The following is a 21,755-nucleotide window of genomic DNA, read 5'->3' as shown; positions in this document are numbered from 1 at the left end:
TGCCAGTGTGACATTTATTGTATGACAATGTGTCATGAACTGTATGTGTCACGGCAGCCGTTGTTACTGTTCAGTCAAACACAACAGGATTGATTTATTTTTTAGAATTTTTATATAAAATAAAACCAAACAAATATACATAATTTATACATGTTATAAACATTAAAATATTTCAGTTTTCTGTTGTCCCAAGTCTCCATCACGGGCATGTAGAATAGGAGTGGGTAGATATGGCATGGTGTGAGACAGTGGTGGACAGGAATAACCATGGCGATGGACTGCCAGAAACTGGATAGGGACCTTATCAAATTAAACAAATAAACATATTCTGAGTTACATGATTAATATACCTTACATAAACGAAGGCTAAGTCGCACGGACTTAAAAATATAACATTATGGCAACAACAGCACGCCATACAATAGCACGAAACCACAGCGAATACGATCACTGCATAACGTGAAGAGTATCACACTACTTAAAACAGAAAAACCACGTCAAAACGACAAACAAATACTCCGTACTACACGGACAATGTACAAATACATCGAACTACACGGCAAAATACAAGTATATCATGCATTTATATCCCAATATAAAGCACACACACTCGACACGTGATCACACAGGAACACGCGCGAGCAAGCACCTATGTTTAACAGTTCTACCTCGTAAAACCAGTGTATCAAAAGTAACAAAAAATACTTAATATAAACTCCACAGTAATGTAAAAAGACTGAGCCGTAGTTAAGTTACAAAAGTATTTAAAATAGTTTGATTTACCCCTAATAGGAGAAAGGGTTACTCAAAACCTTAGCTGCTCATACCTGTCATGTAGAAAACGTTGCCACTGTCTGCCAGGTCTGCAATGCGGCAGTTTAAATAAAGTAATCAAACAATAGAAAAGAACTGACCAATATGTACTACAGCTGACACCGTGTCCAGAGAGGTACACTACGGGTGTAAAACTAGTTACACAGGAACGTTTAAGAGGTTCCCTACAGGATACTAATATGTAAAGAAAACAAATATAATACCGGTAGATACTGATTTGGGATTAATTGTATTCCAGTGTGACATGAACTGTATGCTAGTGAGACATTATCTGTATGCTAGTGAGACATTATCTGTATGCTAGTGAGACATTATCTGTATGCCAGTGTGACATTATCTGTATGCCAGTGTGACATTAATTGTATGCCAGTGTGACATTATCTGTATGCCAGTGTGACATTAATTGTATGCCAGTGTGACATTATCTGTATGCCAGTGTGACATCAATTGTATGCCAGTGTGACATTATCTGTATGCCAGTGTGACATTAATTGTATGCAAGTGTGACATTACATGTAACCGTTAGCTAGTGTGTCGTTAACTGTGTGTCAGTGTGACACTTACTGTATGCCAGTGTATAATTATTTGTATACCAGTGTGATATTAACTGTATCCAAGTAACCTTTCTCCCACCGACACAGTCAAATCATTCATCGGTAATCAGTATTCGATATCTTAAAAACTTATTGAAACATATGCTATATTTCTTCGTAAAAAAGATTTAAAATCAAATCATTAATTTCCTCCACAACTCTTGCATTTAAGTGCAGTAATATGGCATCCGTCTTATCCATTTTGTTATTTTTTTATGTAAAAATATCGTCGTCTGCATTACTCTACATGTAGTTACGTAATTTTCATTCATATTTAATAAGTATTGATGCTCGAAATAACAAAAGAAATATTGGCCGAAAAATATTTTTTTACCCTTGTATGTATAAAGTAGCAGTCCAAATTATTGATTGTCGTAAATAAAAGCTACATTTCTTTTTTTCAATAAAATTATAGTTTAATGTTTCCCATATACACAGACAAGAACATATCAAACAAATTGATGGCTGTATAAGACCTATTCTAGACGTAGGGCGCCCTCTTCTGTCACAGTGTTACATCTTGAATAAGAAACGTTAGACTGTTCTTCTCATAAAATAGTTGCAAGGTGGACACAAATGATCTATTAATTTTTTTTTCATTTAAACCTTGAATTTAGGTCTGTAGCTGTGCATTTCAAAGTTATTCAAAACGCCATTGGTCTGCTCTTGTATACTGCATGCAAAGGAATATGCAAAGCCTCACATTTCTTGATTTTTATCTTTTGATAACAGTTTAAGACATTAGGGCAGATTAAAGCTAGTTCAAGAAATATGTACAATTTTATCCTCAAACCGACATGATGGCCGCTCAACCCCCTTAAGGAAGTATGTTAGGGTTCTGTGACAATCACTGTTCATATCGAACGCACCCGATTTTGGTTTTTACCCATATTTTTTTTGCAACAGGCTTGGCCGACCCTAACAATAGGCGCTAGGTTATACCCGACCGAGCTGTCCAGCGATTAAGAGGTGCTCAGTGTTAGAAGGGGGTGTCGTGGTAGAAGCCTGTGTGGCATGTTTTAGTCTCTCAAGTTCAGCATATGACGCGGACACGGATAGCTGACGTGGTAAGTATTTATTTATTTTGGGTAGTTTATTTGTCAATTTTTGCCTTTTTATTAGTTTTACGCAGTCGTCCTTTAAAGTCACCTTGGCCATTGTTCACTGTAGAGTTACCTGTGTGTTCACTGATGTGTGACTTTAGAGAGAGCGTTTGAATTGAATTTTACTTTTTTTACAGTACAGTTTTTGATATTGCTGTATAAAGAAACAGTGATTTAAAGGGCTATTTTCTATGCGTTATTTTATTTTACAATTTATTGTCACTTTTTCCACTTAAAGCTGACATGATTTCATAAAAGCATTTGGTCGCCATATTAGTTTCGATCGCTCCTCTACCACTGGGGTATATATATCGGTTGAGAAAGTCATGGTCGGTTGCTTTCCGATCGAGGCACTCAGGTAGCACGGACTTCTAAATGCATGAACTAACAATTTAGTAAAATGTTTGTACTAAAGAATAAAGGAAACAACAATCAATGAAATACAAAATATATTTTTTCTTTGAAAGGATTTCCAAGGTATCCATATTATTTTGCGCACACAGTGCTGTCTTACTTCGCATGCACATCGAACACGTGTGTCGTTCTTACAGAGTGCATAACGTCTGCATCTTTTTGAAAACCCCGGCGTCACTACATCCAACACAGTAGCTAAATGAAAGTAACTCCAAGAAAGAAACAACATAACATTGTTTCCATCCGTTCCTACAAAAACGCTCTGTTTCTAAAATCCATGCGATCATTGACATTTCTCGATCTGCCACAATGTGTGGTTTGCGAATGTGCGATGTTATAACATACACAGGAACAGAAAATGAAATTAAAGATAGAACTGCACTACCTTTCGGTTTCCACAAATCAAGTAACTTATTAAGGGAACGCAGAACTTGTCAGTTTATTGAAACTTCTACTTGAATTTTATATCTTAATAAAATGATTTTTTTCAAGTTCTCAAAAATATTACTATTTTTTTTTTAAGTTTGCAAATAAAACGATATATAAAAATTAATTTTCTACACTGAACACATGAAAAACAACTTATTGGGTACACAAATTGATGTAGAAGCTTCATTTGGAAAACTATTATGCAGATAAAAAAATGATACTAATCCACGTTGAATTTGGCATGAATAAACAAATCAATTTTTAACTGTGTATAATTCAATTTTCCTTCCTTTTTTCTGATTTTGCCCCATTTCTCACTTTTGATCAGTTAACTTTGGCATTAATTTTTCCACAGGTTATCGAGTTACCGGTACATCTTAACCGTACAAAAACAAAACAGAAAAATGAGTATTACATTATATTTTTATATATATATATATTTTTTTAATTGTTGGTACAGAACTGACAAATGACATTTAAACAAATTATTTACTTTGATTGCGTTTCAAATTTTTATGTATTGAGGAAGTTTGTTTAATCTGTTTTTCTTAAATCTTCTAATTCTAATGTAAGGCAAATCACATAATAATGTCAACATATTACATGTAATGAAGTAACACCCCCCCCCCCCCCAGCACAGTCAGATCATTTATATGTAGTCAGTATTCGATAGCTTAAACACTTTTTCAAACATATGCGTTATTGATTCGTGAAAAATTAATAGTTTAAATTCGTATATTTGATTTCCTCCACAATTTTTGCATTAAAGCGCAAAAATATGGAATCCGCCGAAGTCTTACCCATTTTGTTATTTATTTTTGGAAATAATACCGTCGTTGTGAATTCCTTTGCGTTGCTTTACATGCAGTTACTTACTTTGCCATTTATATTTATATTCTAAACATAGTTATAGAATAAAAAGGAATGAAGTTGGATATACCCAAAGAAATATTGGCCGAATCTTTTTTAAGCATTTTATATAGATTAAAAATCACTACATATGAAATACTGTTGCTATTTTATTGTATGCCTGCTGGCAAATCTTCTCGTAAATTTGCACTGTTTATGATTTCTGAATACAATTTAAAAACAGTCTACAATAAATCATTTCAGGGTTTCAGGGGCGGGGGGGGGGGGGTTAAAAGCAATAGGAAGTCCTATGTCACTGCCATAACCGAGAACATAGGGAAATGAATAAATCATTGAAATCTTTTAACGAGGTTAATTTTTATTTGAACTGTAGTTCCGTTTGTTTAATCGTATATTCCTGACTTGCCTTAGCCAATGAACACAAACTATTTCTTAATTGTTTTAGGAGATATAAGCCATGAAGTTCATAGCCATAAAATTCGTTTAGATTTGCATCGGTGATAATAAGAGAGAATGGGTTGCATCGTTTATGAATTCTGAATAAAACTTTCAAACATTCTAAAGGAACTCAATTCAAGGCAAGCATGGTTTGTAAACTCATTTGGAAGTGTTGTACCATTGCCATATTTGTAAGAGAACAGACACAGAGGAATATAAATAAAACATATAAGACATCCTGTTTATGACGTTCGCTATTATTTGAACTGTATTTCCGTTCGTGTAATCTTATATTCTTAACCTATCTAATTCAATAAAAACAGACGAGTTTTTAATATTTTAAGCAGTAATTGGCACAGAGGTCAGAGCTTTAAAATCCATTTAGATTTACATCGGTAATATAAAGAAAGAAATGGTACTTATAACAAGAGAGAGAGCAAACTAGGTTGGAGACAGCACAGGGTATTTAATAACATTTCAGAAAGTCACTCGGTTGTACCAGGACAAAATGAATCCTTTTACTTTGGTCGGTAGAACTTGGCATGAAATGACTTTAACAACTCTGTTGTTTTGTTTATCATCATTATACGTTGGGGGGACATCGGCGGTTGTTCACGGTGAGAAGTATACTGGTCCCGTTGTTGGGGTGATGGGGATCATTGGTCAACAGCAGTGTGTCCGGGAATGTAGACACAGGCCCAAGCTGTGTCGAGGAGTCAACTACCGGAAACAGGAACTGATGTGTGAACTTATGTCGGCCATCAACGAAACGGAACCAAATCCTGACTACGTTAGAATTGAAATTGATCAGGTCAGTTTCTTTTTATTCTTTATTTTATGTTTTTTTTCTTTCCTGATTCCATATACAAATTGTTACTACAGCTTTACTTTATTTTCTTGGATGTAATATACTGTTATTCTAAAAACGTTTATCTCTCATTACTTTATTCAATTCAATATGATCATGACTAGGTCATTCGATCCAGCTTGTGATATGAGGAATATTGTGATGTATTTTCAATAAATTGTTGTGTTTAAAGCCTTTCGTTGTGTCTTAAATCCATCTTTAATTTCCTTTTTTACAAAACCTTCGTAACAGACACATGATGAATCTCTGCCATTCAGTCAACTGAAATGTGACTGAAAGGTGACTGAATGGCATATCTATGCCATTCAGTCACATTTCCAGACCATTCAGTTTCATGTAACATTCAGTTAAATGAATGGCAGAGATTCATTATGTATGAGCACTTGGGGAACATATGCAATAGATAATAAAACTCATGGCGTTTTTGTAGACTGCGAATATCAATGATGGATGTCTGGCTTGCTCAATCGATGATGTGTGTGTGACGCTCTCCAGTACAAAAGTCCACTGTATTCGAGGTAAGTATACAAGTTGGATACAAGAGTATTTCAAGAGGCAAACATCAAAGTTAATGACTTTTTTCCAGGCATTAATAACAAAACTTTGTTGGCATCGTATCTAATAATTGAGGGATATCTCTGATTGTGAAAACAAAACAACGCATTTTCATGCATACAACTAAAGGGAAACTATAAATTAAAAGAAAGATAAAGCCGCAAGCCTTTTTTTCGATTCAATTATGATTCAGCCGATTGACAGACAATTGTTTACATCGGGATAAATCTACCATACCATGTATCATATGTTTCCTTTGTTCAAACTCATTTGTTTTAACAACTCATTTTACCTTTTTTTTCATTTATTACGCGAGTATGGTCAAGCAACTCTCAGCGATCGATAGAATAAACATTACTTAGATCAGTATGACGTAAAAAAACCCCCCAAAAAACAAAAACAAAGAAACAAAAAACTATGATATCAAACATTACACAAGAAACCTGTCAATTTCTTTAAATTATATTTCTTGTCCAAATTTTGAAACTACAGTTACAATATATCAATGGACTAAATATATCTTCGAATTCTCTGTATTAGGTAACATTACAATTGATGACGTCATAGTCATGTTAAAATAAAGGCAAGGATATTTTTTTACATCAGCAAGTGAAATAATGTAAGCAGATAAACAATTATATGGCTGACCTCTCTTTCTTTTTTGTGTTTACGAAAAGGTAAAAGAATTACACAGCCTTAAAGATTATGAAAGAACAAATAGGCAAATATGAAAAGCATATGATGTAAAATAGAATATTAATCCTTAGTTGAAACATTCGTTTGATAGTAATATTCAGCAATATTTTGATACAAATAATCAATTTGACACAGCAAATTAGAATAATCACATAATTGCAAATGTTCGAAACATATCGGTATTAATAAGTTTATCAAGACAAAATTCAAATAAAATTATAACTGTGGAATGTTCTGAGTACCGTGCTTTCACATTGTCATCAATAAAAAAACACATCTCATTAATTAGAAGGATATCGAGTTGTGTTGAAAAAGGTTTCAACCATAACAAAATGTTACTTACTTACTTAGGGTTTTCCATGGCACAAGAGACAGCCAACGTTCTCTCTGCCCATCCTTTGTGTTTTGTCACCACTGTTGCTATGATATCTTTATCTTTTTTATCTCACACTATGCTGTTCTTAAAATGTTAAAATGCTAGTGTCGACAAAATTACCTCTCTTTCAGACAATGGCATTCCAAATGACTGTACTTCTCTGCACAAAATTAACCGTGGCATACCCAGTGGACTGTACACAATAAAGCTATCATTCATTAATCTCGTTACAGTCTTCTGTGATATGGAGAAAGATGGCGGTGGCTGGACAGTATTTACATCATTTTATTATTTTTTTTATTATTATTATTATGATAATTATTATTATCATTTCATTCTAAAGGCTGATACGATGTAATTGAAGAAAACATAATTATAACAATTATTTTTTCTTTCAAATTACTATTGTGTACAAGCATATGTTTATTTAAAAGACACATTGCATACCTTTTAATGAAATCATTATATTGGTTCCTTAATTTCAAGGTGTTCCAGAGACGACAAGACGGTTCTGAGAATTTTTACAGAACATGGATAGAGTACAATAACGGATTCGGGAATATGAGATCTGAGTTCTGGCTCGGTATTATTCTGACTGTGTTCTAAATTCAAGATAATTTTAAAGATTTGATATTACTTTATTTTAATTGTTGGCGGTAAAAGACTCCACAATTTTTTTTTTAAATTAACGTGAAAGTATTTACAAAATATCGAAAAGTTTTTCTCTGGTGTTTTTTTAATCCTAAGGGAAAAAGTTGCTGGGTTAAACAGTTCCATTTTGTTGCTTATTTTATTGTATTTCTTTTCGGTGAAAAAAACCAAAGACTTAGTTTTATATCAGAGTTTCAATAAGTTTTCTCACTGTTATTAAAGGTAACGAAATATTACACCATCTACTGAACCAGGGAACGTATGAGATGAGGATGGACATGGAGGACTTTGACAACCAGACACGTTACGTCAAGTACAGCAGTTTTAATGTAGGAGACGAATCAAGAAAGTACAAAGTCACGTTGTCAGGGTTTTCTGGAAACGTTGGTGAGATTTTTTAAGCGTCAAAAACTTCACTAGCTTCGGGGTTTTATGCTTTTTAGCTCACCTGAGCCAAAGGCTCAAGTGAGCTTTTCTGATCACAATTTCTCTGTCGTTGTCGTCGTCGTTGTCGTTGTTGTAAACTTTTCACATTTTAATCTTCTTCTTAAGAACAACTGGGCATATTTCAACAAATTTAGCACAAAGCACCTATAGGTGAAGGGAATTCAAATTTGTTCAAATGAAGGGCTACGTCCTTTTTAAAGGGGATATAATTGAGAATTATTGAAAATTTGTTGGTATTATTCAAAAATCTTTTCAAAAACTATTTGGCCTGAAAATCTAAAACTTTTGTGGAGGCATCCTCAGGTAGTGTAGATTCAAGTTTGTTCAAATCATGGTCCCCGGGGGTAGGTTGAGGCCACAATTGGGAGATCAAGTTTTACATAGGAATATATAGAGAACATCTTTAAAAATATTCTTCTCAAAAACTATCAGGCCGGAAAAGCTCAAATTAAAATGGTGGCATCCTCAGATAGTGTAGATTCAAATTTGTTCAAATCATGGTCCCCCGGGGGTAAGGTGAGGCCACAATAGGGGGATCAAGTTTTACAAAGGAATATATTGAGACAATCTTTAAAAGCCTTCTTCTCAAAAATCATTAGGCCAGAAAAGCTCAAATGAAAATGGAAGCATCCTTAGGTAGTGTAGATTCAAGTTTGTTCAAATCATGGTCCCCCGGGGTAGGATGGGGCCACAATGGGGGGGATGAACTATTATACAGGGATATATAGAGAAAATCTTTCAAAACATTTCTTTAAAAACTATAAGGCCAAGAAAGCTCAAATTGGCGTGTAACCATCCTCAAATAATGTAGATTTGTTCAAATCATGGTCCCTGGGGGTATGGCGGGATCAAAATGGGGGATACATTTTTATATTTAGAGAAAATCTTCTTCTCAAAACTATTAGGCCAGAAAAGCCCAAATTTGAGTGGAAGCATCCCCAGACCGTATAGATTCAAGTTAGTCCAGGAGTAGGGTGAGGCCACAATGGGGGATGAATTTTTACAAAGGAATTATAAAGAAAACATCTTTAAAAATTTTCGTTTTCAAGACTATTTGGCCAGAAAAGCTTAAAATTGTGTAGAGGCATCCTCGGGTAGTGTAAATTCAAGTTTGCAAAATCACAGTCCCTAGTGTTAGGGCGGGGCCGTGATGGCGGTTTGCATTTTTACATAGGAATATATAGAGAAAATCTTTAAAAATATTCTGTGAAAGTTTTCGGTCCAAAACTCAGTACTTAGTGTGAAAGCACAGGTTTTGCAGATTTAAATATGATGAAACCATGATTCCCTAGAGAAAAATGGGGCCACGAAATTGGGGAGGGGGTATTTAGGAATAGAAAAAAACCTTCTTACAGGTACAACAACAAAAGGGGCTTGGTATTTACCAAAAAAAAGAGGTGGATAAAAATTGGCAGATTTTCATTTTTTAAGCAAGATCTACTGTACTTAGTTGTCAAGATATTTTGATACTGTAATGCTTATTTGATCAGAATTAATGCAATTGTTGCTCAAGTGAGCGATGTGGCCCCTGGGCCACTTGTTTACAATAATTTTAGATTCATTCTTTTTAAACACGAACTATGTAATTTAAGTCATATAATTTTTTTTCCCTATAAATAAGGTTTTTGGATGTAATATTCAAACAGAAAAAAATATAACAAAGCCATCGCCACTTTCCCGATATGTTAACGAATTAAAAAAACAAGTTCTGTATTTATTTTCATGTATTTTTGTTTTTACAGGGGACTGTTTCACAAATTCAACCATTGGCAGGGTTATAAACAGCATGATGTTTTCCACATGGGATCAAGACAATGATAAAATTAATAGTAACTGTGCCGTCAATCAGAAATCTGGGTGGTGGCACCGGTCCTGTAGCTGTGCGAACCCTAACGGCCTGTATCTGGCAGGGGAAACCACTGGGAACGTTAGCGGGATAACTTATCATCCATGGCGGGATATGTACTATTCGCTCAAGTCAACTCGCTTAATGGTAAGACGAGTTGCCTAGACACTAGGTGACATCATCAATAATGAAGATTGTTTTTCTCTTTAACATATTGTGTATAATTAACAGATTTTGATACGATGATTAAGCTTTGGGTTGTTTGGAGTCAAATTGTCATTCATATAATGAACAAGACTCTTATTATTATTCACATGAGCTGCTAATATTGATAGATTGTGATTTTCAAGATATGCAAAACATTGTCTGATAGTTTTTTTGATTATTACAATGTTTAAAATATTAGTTAATATGTGGCGTGTTTGTCAATATTTGTTTCTAGAATAAAAAGAAGTATTATTTATTATATTAGTTTTTAAAAAATTTATTAGAGGTTGTTTTTATACCACTGAGAGAGAGAGAGAGAGAAAGAGAGAGAGAGAGAGAAGAGTATCAGATACACTGAGGTGACTGAGCTCTTTGAAAATGAGAACAACTATCCAAAAACTAATGTCTTTGGAGGTAACGATAGCTTTGTTATAAAGCAGACATTACGATAGTTGTGTAGTAACAAGTGAAGAAAACACAAACACACAGTCCCATTTAATTGTATCTTTTTATTAAATATTATAAAATGTTTCATTGCATTACAATAACATTCAGAGTACATTTCCCCTTATGTTTGTAATGGAAATCTGCAACTCTCAGTATCCTTTATATACGATAAGTTTTATCACGGCACATGAGCACAAGAATAAACGTCACCAGACAGTTTGGAATATTCATTAATGTAAGGTTAAATAAAAGGATCAAACTTATGAAACCAATATGATATAAACCTCTACAAACGTAATGCTAAAGTCATACGTAATGGATAATAATACAGATTGTTTTCAAGAAAGGTTCGCACGTTATATTTTTAGCCGAGGTTGCGAACTAAATAATCTGTTTATGTTGATATGGCTGTTCCATATGTTTCATATCCTTGAATGGGAGCGTACATAAAAGCGACGATTAACAATATCACATGCAAAAAACACCAATATGAATATAGATTTAAGTATTGAATGCCAAAACATGATCTTATCTTGCTAACGCGTGGTTAACAATTTCTCTGCACGACCGGATGTGGTCTGTGTTCTGTACTCTTATCTTTTATAAGATTGTATCTAAGCAATGGATGTTTAAATGTAGATGTCGACAATCTTTAGCACATCAGTTCGTGTTGACAATTTCTTAAAAACGTGATAGCACAGTAGGATTTTTTAAATGAAAAAATGACAATATCAATGACAATAACAAACCGTCAACCATCTTAAAAATCCATAAAACGAAATATTATTCAAAGCAGAGCAACACGGATCGTCAAAACGATAAAGGTAGGATCAGGTGCCTAGGAGGAGTGAGCATCCTCTGCTGACCGGTCACACCCGCCGTGTGCTCTTTGTCGTAATCGAAAAAAACCGGAAAAGTTCGCAGACAATTAGATGATTTATAGGTCTAACAATTAGTATGAAAAACGTCAGTCACCATGCGACACATGTATTTGTGGGCATGGTTGTTCTATTGACCATAGAACTTACAAAACGATGACTTCGAACGAGGCTGTTGATAGTCTTGTTTTATCTATGTGTTTGTCAGTAGCTTACATGGCCTTAGAAACTGTTCATACAAAGAGCATGCCCTCAAAGCAATAATGAACTCCAGTCTCGTTCACCCAGATACTCGGCTGTCTCCGAATCTCCGAAAAGCAAGAGAAACTCTCTGTACATTAGGTCACGTGGTGGCATGATGACGCTACTTCTATGCAAATTAGTAAAATGTACACCATTTCTTTATATGTAATCAACATTTTAAAAATCGTTTGTTCATTTTAATTGAGAGAGAGAGAGAGAGAGAGAGAGAGAGAGAGAGAGAGAGAGAGAGAAAGAGGGTTACTAGGACCATGCGTGTTATTTATTTACTGTTGAAGCAAATAACACCTTAATCCATAATCCAGTAACTAAATGGAAAATTTCAAGTAGAAAATTATACAATACAACTGAAAATGTATATAATACAAATGCAAAAGATCTGATAAATATTTTAACCAGTCTGTAATAGCATTAGATAAACTTCAACAATGTTTGTTTATTTAAGTGTCTTTGCCTGTACAAAACAAGAAAACAAATATAATTAAATTATAAATTACTTATTACATAAACATACTAGTATACTGTTTATTTAATATAATCATGCCTTACAAATTTCCTAACTGATAATTAAATAAAGCGTCCGGTACCTCTGACCAAGCATTTCCAGGGACATCAAGGTACATCTATAACTTGCAAGTTATTACACAATTTCAACAAAAGTCACCCAAACTTTCTTTTCTCTGTCGACATGCCACAGAGCAATGCCAGATATCATGCCCTTCCACATAAACTGTATGCCTCTCATCTTTGTCCCAGCGCTCTAGTTAGATCATTATCGGTAATCCAGCTATCATACCCTTCCACATAAACTGTACGCCATTCATCTTTGTCCCAGCGCTCTAGTTAGATCATTATCGGTAATCCAGCTATCATACCCTTCCACATAAACTGTACGCCATTCATCTTTGTCCCAGCGCTCTAGTTAGATCATTATCGATAATCTAGCTATCATGCCCTTCCACAGAAACTGTACGCCATTCATCTTTGTCCCAGCGCTCTAGTTAGATCATTATCGATAATCTAGCTATCATGCCCTTCCACAGAAACTGTATGCCATTCATCTTTGTCCCAGCGCTCTAGTTAGATCATTATCGATAATCCAGCTATCATGCCCTTCCACATAAACTGTATGCCATTCATCTTTGTCCCAGCACTCTAGTTAGATCATTATCGGTTATCAGAAGTCAATCAGCGTAAACACTCTTAAAAACAAATGCGTTCTTTTCTCGTTTAAAATCAAGCCGTTTAAAATTACATATTTATCGACAGTTCATTAGATTGAAATTGACTTCTCCAAAGTTTTGTAAAAATCTTTACAATTGCTGTTTTATTTGTTATACTGACATTTGAAGCCATCAGTAAAGCAATGTTTTTTAAAACTTTGACTTGGATATAGCTTTTATAGTACATGTATCTACATGTGTTCAACTTCATACTGTATTAAAATCATAACTAAATAATAGTTAGTATAATAATGATAATAATAATAACTATTAATATTAATTTTTTTCTTCAAAAATTCATGCCAAATTTGAGCAATTTTTTAAGGAGAATTATCTGCTTGGGGCCCATATTTCCAAACAAAATGGGCTGTGACATAGATCACAATAAAATATATGAACATATAAGATCTCCATCTTGATATCTATGTTTGTTTTCGGATAATTGACATTACAAGTATTTCAGGTGACAACCTCCTAAATTTGTCATTTATATCTAAATTTTAATCTAGTCAGAGTTATCGAAAGATAAGAAATGACACTTGACATAACAAAGGAATTGGTGGCCAAACAATATTTTGGTAATGTTCTATGAAGATTTCAAGTCATCCCATAAAAAAGAGTACTTTTGCTATTTTATTGTGTATGACCGCTAGTAAATCTTATCTTAACTTTGCACTGTTCATTATTTCTGAATAAAACTCCAAAAACAGTCTATAGCAAGTCATTTCAGGGCTGTAGTGGTGGTGGGGGTCAATCAATGAGAAGTGTTGTATCACTGACTTAAAAGAGAATAGAGGAACATAAATAAAACATCGCATCCTGATCACGACGAAAATTGTTATTTGAACTGTTATTCCGTTCGGGAAATCTTATATTCCCGACTTGTCATTGTCCATAAATACAGACAATTTCTGAAATATTTAATGATATATAAGGCACGGAGTTCATAGCTTTGAACTTCATTTGAAATTGCATCGGAATTATTTAGAGAGTGCAATTTGCACTGCTGATGATTTCTGAAAAAAACTCTAAAACAGTCTTTAGCAACTCATTTTAGGGCTGGCGTGTGACGAGGGGAGGGGGGGGGGTAAAAATCTATTGGAATTGAAGAGAACATGGTATTTGAAATAAAACATCACATCCTGTTCATGACGATAACTATTATTTAAAGTGTATTTCCGCTCGTTTAATCTTATATTCCCGACTTGTCGTAGTCACTGACTATAGACAATTTTCAATTTCTTTTAAATAGATATAAAGCACGAAGTTCATAGCATTAAAATCCATTTAGATTTGCATTGGTAATATTGAGAGTATCAGGACTTATAACCAGAGAGAGCGAACTAGGCTGTAGCCAACACTCAGTATTCCTGAGCAATATCACACAATACAATTTATTGCACAAGGATAAAATGACTCCTCATTCTCTGATCAGAAGAACTTTGTATGGAATGACTCTAACAACGCTGCCGATTTGTTTATTATCATTTTACGTCACAGTTACATCTGCGAGTGTTCACGGTGAGAGGTATATTGGTCCCGTTGTCCGGGTGATGGGGATCATTGGTCAGCAGCAATGTGTCCGGGAATGTAGACACAGGCCCAAGCTGTGTCGTGGAGTCAACTACCGGAAACAGGAACTGCTGTGTGAACTTGTGTCGGCCATCAACGAAACGGAACCAAAACCCGGCTATGTTAGAATTGAAATAGATCAGGTAGTTTCCATGTTATCCATCTGTCTGCCCGTCTGTCTGCCCGTCTGTCTGTCCGTCCGTCTGTCTGTCTGTCTGTCTGTCTGTCTGTCTGTCTGTGTCCTTGTTTTTTTCTGCATTTTTGTAATCAAATGATATATTTATTTTCCATTCCATATCTAATTCTACCCTGACACATCTACAGAGTGCCAATATCACACAGGAATGTGTGTCGTGCTCCGCTGACGAAATGTGTGTTACGCTTTCCAGTAAGAAGAACCATTGTATTAAAGGTGGGTTAATTATTTCTATTTAGAAAGTAAAAACACATGAAATACTTAAATCCACACTTTGCAAAAGTTTTCCTTTAGCGGGGTCAACCTAAAGGTTAAGAATTCAAAACCAATACAATCCCTTTATGCAACAAGACATTTTGGCGCCCGTTGATAAAATCTCTATGAATTTAATTCATTCCTTTAAGGTTTGAGGTACCCCATCCTGTGAAGCAATCAAAAAGTACAACGGAATTATTATTTTTTTGCCGTCAAATGGCAAAGTTAAACTCATTTAAACGAGAAAGATTCCTGGGATTTTTTGTGGATTTTTCTATTAATAATTTGATATTTTTTTGATACCCCCTCCCCCACCAACCCCCCCCCCCCCAAAAAAAAAAAAATGGTGCACGTTTCTGTAAAAGTTAATTCCAATATTCAGTTGTAGGTAATTTGTAAATCGTTGCCCGTTATCTTTTGCCATATAAGTAGAGTGACAATACAAAAAAAAATTGAGTTTAATGTACCATCCAACTTCACAGCTAATTTGTAAATTTGGGAAAATAAAGTGCCAAGTACTGATTTTCATCTCGTCGTAGAAATGTCTATTGTTAACATTCAAAATAATAAATGGGCAAACATGTTTGAAGAAGGGAGATACCTTTAAAGTAACAAATCAGCTGTTTGATATACAGGTTCATGTAAACTCGATAAATAAGCAACTGTTTCTATCCTTATCAGTCCATTAAAAATCTTAATTCATGTATCCACATTATGCAGATATTTTAACGGTTCGAGTAATACTCTTAAAATGTAAATAAATGAATACTTTAATAAATGTAAATAAAAACAATATTCTACATTAAGAAACAAAAACAAAAATACTTTAAAAAATAATATTAGTTGTTTTTTCGTTCACTTTAGATGGAATTATTACTATTTAGATAATGACAGTCCGGCGGATTGTACATCCCTTCACAACAATAACTGTGGCCTACCAAGTGGACTATACAGAATAAAGCTATCGTTCCTAGGTCACGTGACAGCTTTCTGTGACATGGATACAGATGGCGGCGGCTGGACAGTACAGGCAGTTTATTATCATTATTATTATCATTATTATTGATAGTTATACTTTTACTAACACATTAATACTTTAATTTTGGTTACACCAAATACGTTTTGTTTCTTAGAGAAAAGTGTATTAAAAAAATCCAGGTAAATCAAAAAAAAAATATTGTGTATTTCAAAAATGTAGCACAATGTCTAATAATGTTTAGCACACACATATTCTATGTTATTTTGCCTCGATATTGTATCAATCACCATTTATTCTTTTCAAGATGTTTCAGAAACGACAGGATGGTTCTGAGGATTTTTATAGAACATGGACGGAGTACAAGAACGGATTTGGAAAATTGAGATCTGAGTTTTGGCTCGGTACTGTTCTTACTTTGTTTTATATTCAAATTAATTATGAAGATCTTTTTTTACATTTTTTAACTGGTTTGTTTTAAAAGTCTGGACAATTTTTAAGAAAATAAATGTACACAATGTTTACAAAAATTATTGTACACGCTATTTACAACAACGTTTTACATAAGTTATTTAATTTATATCTAGGTTAAAAAGGGTGCAGGGTTAAACAAAATAGTTTTATTGCAATTGGTGTCATTGACAAAGAAAGAGCTATCCTGATTTCAAAGTTTTTTAGTTTTTTTTCCCGCTGCTATTACAGGTAACGAAAAACTACACCACCTGCTGAGTCAGGGGACGTATGAGATGAGGATGGACATGGAGGACTTTGACAACCAGACGCGTTACGTCAAGTACACCAGTTTTAACGTAGGAGACGAGTCTAGCAAGTACACAGTCACGTTGACAGGGTTTTCTGGGAACGTTGGTGAGATTTATGTCTTTCATGCGTCAAACTTTGTTCGATTCAAGTTGTTATGCTCCTTGTTTACATTAAGTGTCGGTACATTCATTTTAAACTCGAATTATGTAATTCAAGTCATATATTTTTTCCCTTATAATAACGTATTGAGATGTAATATTCAAACAAAGAATAATAAAAAAAAGTATTGATCACTTAGCCGATGCGTTTTTTAGTTTAAAAAAGGTTTATTTTTATGTATTTATGTTTTTGCAGGGGACTGTTTCATAAATGCAACCATTGCTAAGGTTATTAATAACATGAATTTTTCCACATGGGATCAAGACAATGATCTTCTTACACGTAACTGTGCCGCCAAATCGACATCTGGATGGTGGCACAGCTCCTGTAACTGTGCGAACCCTAACGGCCTGTATCTGGTAGGGGAAACCACTCTTAACAATCAAGGAGTAACTTATCATCCATGGCGGAGTAGGTACTATTCGCTTAAGTCAACTCGCTTAATGGTAAGACGAGTTGCCTAGACACTGGATAGCATCATCAATAATGGAGATTGTTTTTCTATTTAACTAATTATGTATAATTAACAGATTTTGATACGATGATTAGGTTTCAGGTTGTTTGGATTCTTGTTGTCATTCGATTTATGAAATAGGAATTTTATTACAATTTATGTATAATATTAATTAAAACTACATATGCATGGTAGCAAGGAAACAAAGTTTTAATCAACAGGATTCCACTTCCGGAATCTCACTTCCGCTCAACACATTTCATTCACTTTAGCAAAGAAATGTCTACAGCAGAAAGATACGAGTTACAGGAAAAGAAAAATACAAATACTAAAGGCGTTTAAAGTTATCGTAAGAAATAAGTATAGGGTACCTAAACCTTCTGTCCACGGTCATACCTGAGTGAACAACACAGATAAGTTTCCTGAATGCTGGCAAAGTTATGTTTAGAAATATCGAATGCCCTGAACATTACTCTCCACGGTCTGTGTTCCGTGTCTGTGTTATAAAGTGACTCAAACTGCTATATGCATAGACATGCTTATCGACAAATCATGCGCCCCTCTTGCATTCGACATAACACACGGAAAAATGGTTCAGTCCGACTACGTCACTCACGATCACGTGTTTAATAACAATTATGGACAATATCCAGCCACGTTTAAAATACAGGACTGTGAAGCTAACCCAGTATATGTGATTGTAACGGTGTTTATATTGTTGGTTACATGTTATAATTCTAATGGTGTAATTTAGTAATACTGTTTATATGTTATGATAAATAACTTTTTCGACGGAGTGAACATAAAAGGCAAAAAAAGGAAAAGTGTACGTTGTCTTCGGTGTTGGTAGTGCAAATTAAGATAATAAACTCTTTTATGCGTTAATCGTGTTTTTGTTTTTTGTTTTTGTTTTTGTCTAAATATTTAAACAAAAGGTATTTTTTATACAGTGTATGTGCAAAACACATAATATGTTCACTGTACAGCTGTAACTTCCTTATGCCTTCTTTCACGCGCTGCTAGGTTAAGAAAACATAAAAAACTACCTTAAAAACATTAAAAATGACCGTAGATAGTGAACGTATTTTCTTAATAGCAAATGAGATTTACAAAACTCAGAACCTCAAGGTTTTGTACGACTACTATCTTCTTATTCACATTGAAGTTTAACCTTTAAAAACACTAAGTCCAATAGGTGTTTTACAAACAGTTTTATTTATAGCGTGATTGTATAGGTCTTACAAATTTACAAACTCAACTCGACCAGTACATGTCTGATGTCAAATTCCAAATCTTAATCAAAATTTGTCAAATATCATTTTACATGGGATTATATACATTTTCACTTATGACCAATATTTTAGATTGGATATGTCTATCTGTGATGATCATGAGGGAACATTTAGAGCTTAAATTTCGAAGCTAACAAATCTCTAACTAATAATAGAATATAGACTTTATGATTAAGCTATAACTAATCTATCACTCTTACCTTTAGTGTTTGGATATGGACACTGATTTACCATTTTTACATCGTGTGCTTCGACATAGACACTAATCTATGACTCCTACCTTTTATTTTTTGAGAAAGACATTAATATTCCACGGTTATCGTGTGTGTTCGGACATGGACACTAATTTACCATAATTGAATCGGCCTTATACAACATAAATAATCATATACTGTGGTTTTAGTAATATTCAAGGGTATCAATTTTCGTGGATAAAGTGAAAATCACAGTTTCAAGGATACGTAAATTCGTGGCCAATGACCATATCAATACAAAATGTAAACAGAAATAGCACTTCAATGAACATTAAATTTCATGGATCAACTTAACAACGAAATCCACGAAAATTGGTATTCAACGAATATTGATGAAACCACAGTACTTTAAAATTTATTTACGAGTTCACCTTCTACAAGTTTTAAGCATTTTCGAGTTGCTGGCTGTTATTTACGAAATAAGGAATCATTGTTAGGTAGTTGATTTTAATCAACTCCTCTATGCAGTCACTCTGGCAAACCGGAAGTGAAACAGTGAAACCTGTAATACATGTACTAAAGACTTGAAACACTAAAGACCTGAATGTCTTGAAACTTTAAATAAATGATACAGTTTTGTATTGCGTCAAAGAAAATTACTTTGTTTGAGTGATTATTTCCATATGAACTGTGATAGAAAAGTATCATGAAATGGCATCGATATGACTTATTTATGCAAATATATGAAAAACTTGAAAATTTGAATTGACCTGAACATTAAATATAAGCTGACATGGAATTTTATATAAATGATACGTTTCTATTTTCTGCGTCAAATTAGATGATTATGTGTGGGGGTTCATCATTTTCTATGTGAAATGTGTTTGAAAATTACATCCATGGAATTTTACATCCTTATTAATTATTTGTGCAGAAATACAAAAGACCTGAAATTTTGACCTGACCTGAAAATGAGCATGGTTCCATGGGTAGATTAATCTATTTCAAAATCATAATTAAAATTCCATATTCACTCACCACTGCTGACAAAACTAAGTATTTAAAACTAGTATATAAATTTAATGCAATGTATTTAGTAGCAATGTTTTTCAAGGAAACTTATTTATAAATACCTCGATAAAAGTCTGATTTTAAATGGTACGAACAATTTATATATTTTTGTGGTCGTATGTTCTTACGCCAAAGTGCACTATTGCTTGGGTACAATTATTTAAAAATATTTCGATTACTGATAAAAATGCAATGCATATCGTAAAGTTAGATGGCGTTAATTTTATCCTGAAATATGATTTATGTAGGTTATTTTTCTTCATTTCTTCATCTATACACCTAGCTCGGGATTCTTCTTGGAAAAGCCCAAAATTCATATTCGAAAAAAAATGTGTGCAATATTATTCATATACAGCTAAGGAACTACTTGTCAAGCAAAATAACATACATGTTTTTGGCATAAAAAATAACCATTAAAATCAACTTCCGTCAGTACAATGTACTGCAGTCCTTTGATTAGGTATTGAAATGTAATCGAATACGAACAAGGGAGACAGACTTCATCACGCTAAAGCACGTTTATTCATCGCATCATATTCAAAGAATGATTCCTTATTACGTAGATTTATATAGTTTTCAGCAAAATCACGAATGGATATTTTTTTAAAAATGTATTTGACTTTTCATTACACAGTTGATTCGTACTTCTATTACACACACGCTAGAAGATGTTAATATATTGACTGATCGCCTACTAAATTACATCATTATTATTTCATTTCCTAACAGACATCAAACCAAAGCATCCGGTACCTCCGACTACGCCAAGGACATCAAGGTATAACTATAGTTTGCAATTTACTATACAATTTAAAAGAAAAAAAGAATGTCACACAAACATACTCTCCTTTGTAGACATGGCAACCAACAATGTCCTCTTTTATGTTCTTTGACATCATCTGTAAGCCAGTGTGACAATAACTGTATGACAGTGTGACATTAAGCTGTGTCAGTGTGACATTAACTGTATGCCAGTGTGACATCAACTATATGCCAGTGTGACATTAACTGTAACCCAGTGTGACATTAACGGTATGATAGTGGGACATTAACTGTAACCCAGTGTGACATTAACTAAATGCCAGTGTGACATTAACTGTAACCCAGTGAGACATTATCTGTATGCCAGTGTGACATTAACTAAATGCCAGTGTGACATTAACTAAATGCCAGTGTGACATTAACTAAATGCCAGTGAGACATTAACTGTATGCAAGTGAGACATTATCTGTAAGCCAGTGTGACATGAACTGTATGCCAGTGTGACAGTAATTACATACCAGTGTGACATTAACTGGATACCAGTGTGACATTAATTGCATACCAGTGTAACATCAACTGTATGCCAGTAAAACATCAACTGTATGCCAGTGTGACATTAACTGCATGCTAGTGTGACATTAATTGCATACCAGTGTGACATTAACTGTATGCAAGTGTGACATTAACTGTAAGCAAGTGTGACATTAACTGTATGCCAGTGTGACATGAACTGTATGACAGTGTAACATGAACTGTATGCCATTGTGACATTAACTGTAAGCCAGTGTGACATTAACTGTATGCCAATGTGACATTAACTGTATGCCAGTGTGACATGAACTGTATGCCAGTGTGACACGAACTGTATGCCATTGTGACATTAACTGTAAGCCAGTGTGACATTAACTGTATGCCAGTGTGACATT

General features: G+C 34.1%; 2 protein-coding genes across 3 annotated transcripts; both read left to right on the top strand.

Moving 5' to 3' along the window:
* The first annotated feature begins 4,511 nt into the window (after positions 1 to 4,511).
* On the top strand, positions 4,512 to 10,584 carry LOC136269640 (ficolin-2-like). 2 transcript variants are annotated; one of them, XM_066074917.1, is made up of 6 exons: positions 4,512 to 5,471; positions 5,980 to 6,067; positions 7,308 to 7,447; positions 7,663 to 7,759; positions 8,050 to 8,214; positions 10,017 to 10,584. In XM_066074917.1, the coding sequence occupies exons 1-6, from the start codon at positions 5,190 to 5,192 to the stop codon at positions 10,283 to 10,285; spliced, it is 1,041 nt and encodes a 346-aa protein (XP_065930989.1). In that variant the 5' UTR covers positions 4,512 to 5,189; the 3' UTR covers positions 10,286 to 10,584. The 2 variants fall into 2 exon arrangements, with proteins under 2 accessions (XP_065930989.1, XP_065930984.1); XM_066074912.1 differs by having other exon boundaries at positions 4,514 to 5,492.
* Positions 10,585 to 14,546: 3,962 nt separating this feature from the next.
* Positions 14,547 to 20,982, top strand: LOC117686945 (fibrinogen-like protein A). The gene is made up of 7 exons (XM_066087783.1): positions 14,547 to 14,851; positions 15,033 to 15,120; positions 16,044 to 16,183; positions 16,443 to 16,539; positions 16,838 to 17,077; positions 17,252 to 17,415; positions 20,923 to 20,982. The coding sequence occupies exons 1-7, from the start codon at positions 14,549 to 14,551 to the stop codon at positions 20,980 to 20,982; spliced, it is 1,092 nt and encodes a 363-aa protein (XP_065943855.1). The 5' UTR covers positions 14,547 to 14,548.
* The last annotated feature ends 773 nt before the right edge of the window (positions 20,983 to 21,755 follow it).

This window comes from Magallana gigas, chromosome 1 (genome assembly GCF_963853765.1).
Source record: "Magallana gigas chromosome 1, xbMagGiga1.1, whole genome shotgun sequence".
Taxonomy (NCBI): Eukaryota; Metazoa; Mollusca; class Bivalvia; order Ostreida; family Ostreidae; genus Magallana; species Magallana gigas.
The sequence above is the reverse complement of the archived record's forward strand: the minus strand, read 5'-3'. Positions and strand labels throughout refer to the sequence as shown.

What these genes read in the sequence shown, in the direction of transcription:
- LOC117686945 (XM_066087783.1), top strand. Translation starts at nt 14,549, where the DNA reads ATGACTCCTCATTCTCTGATCAGAAGAACTTTGTATGGAATGACTCTA. An exon ending in TTAGAATTGAAATAGATCAG is followed by an intron (nt 14,852 to 15,032) that starts GTAGTTTCCATG and finishes ACACATCTACAG; the next exon opens with AGTGCCAATATCACACAGGA. An exon ending in GAGATCTGAGTTTTGGCTCG is followed by an intron (nt 16,540 to 16,837) that starts GTACTGTTCTTA and finishes CTGCTATTACAG; the next exon opens with GTAACGAAAAACTACACCAC.
- LOC136269640 (XM_066074912.1), top strand. Translation starts at nt 5,190, where the DNA reads ATGAATCCTTTTACTTTGGTCGGTAGAACTTGGCATGAAATGACTTTA. An exon ending in AAAAGTCCACTGTATTCGAG is followed by an intron (nt 6,068 to 7,307) that starts GTAAGTATACAA and finishes CCTCTCTTTCAG; the next exon opens with ACAATGGCATTCCAAATGAC. An exon ending in AAGATGGCGGTGGCTGGACA is followed by an intron (nt 7,448 to 7,662) that starts GTATTTACATCA and finishes CTTAATTTCAAG; the next exon opens with GTGTTCCAGAGACGACAAGA.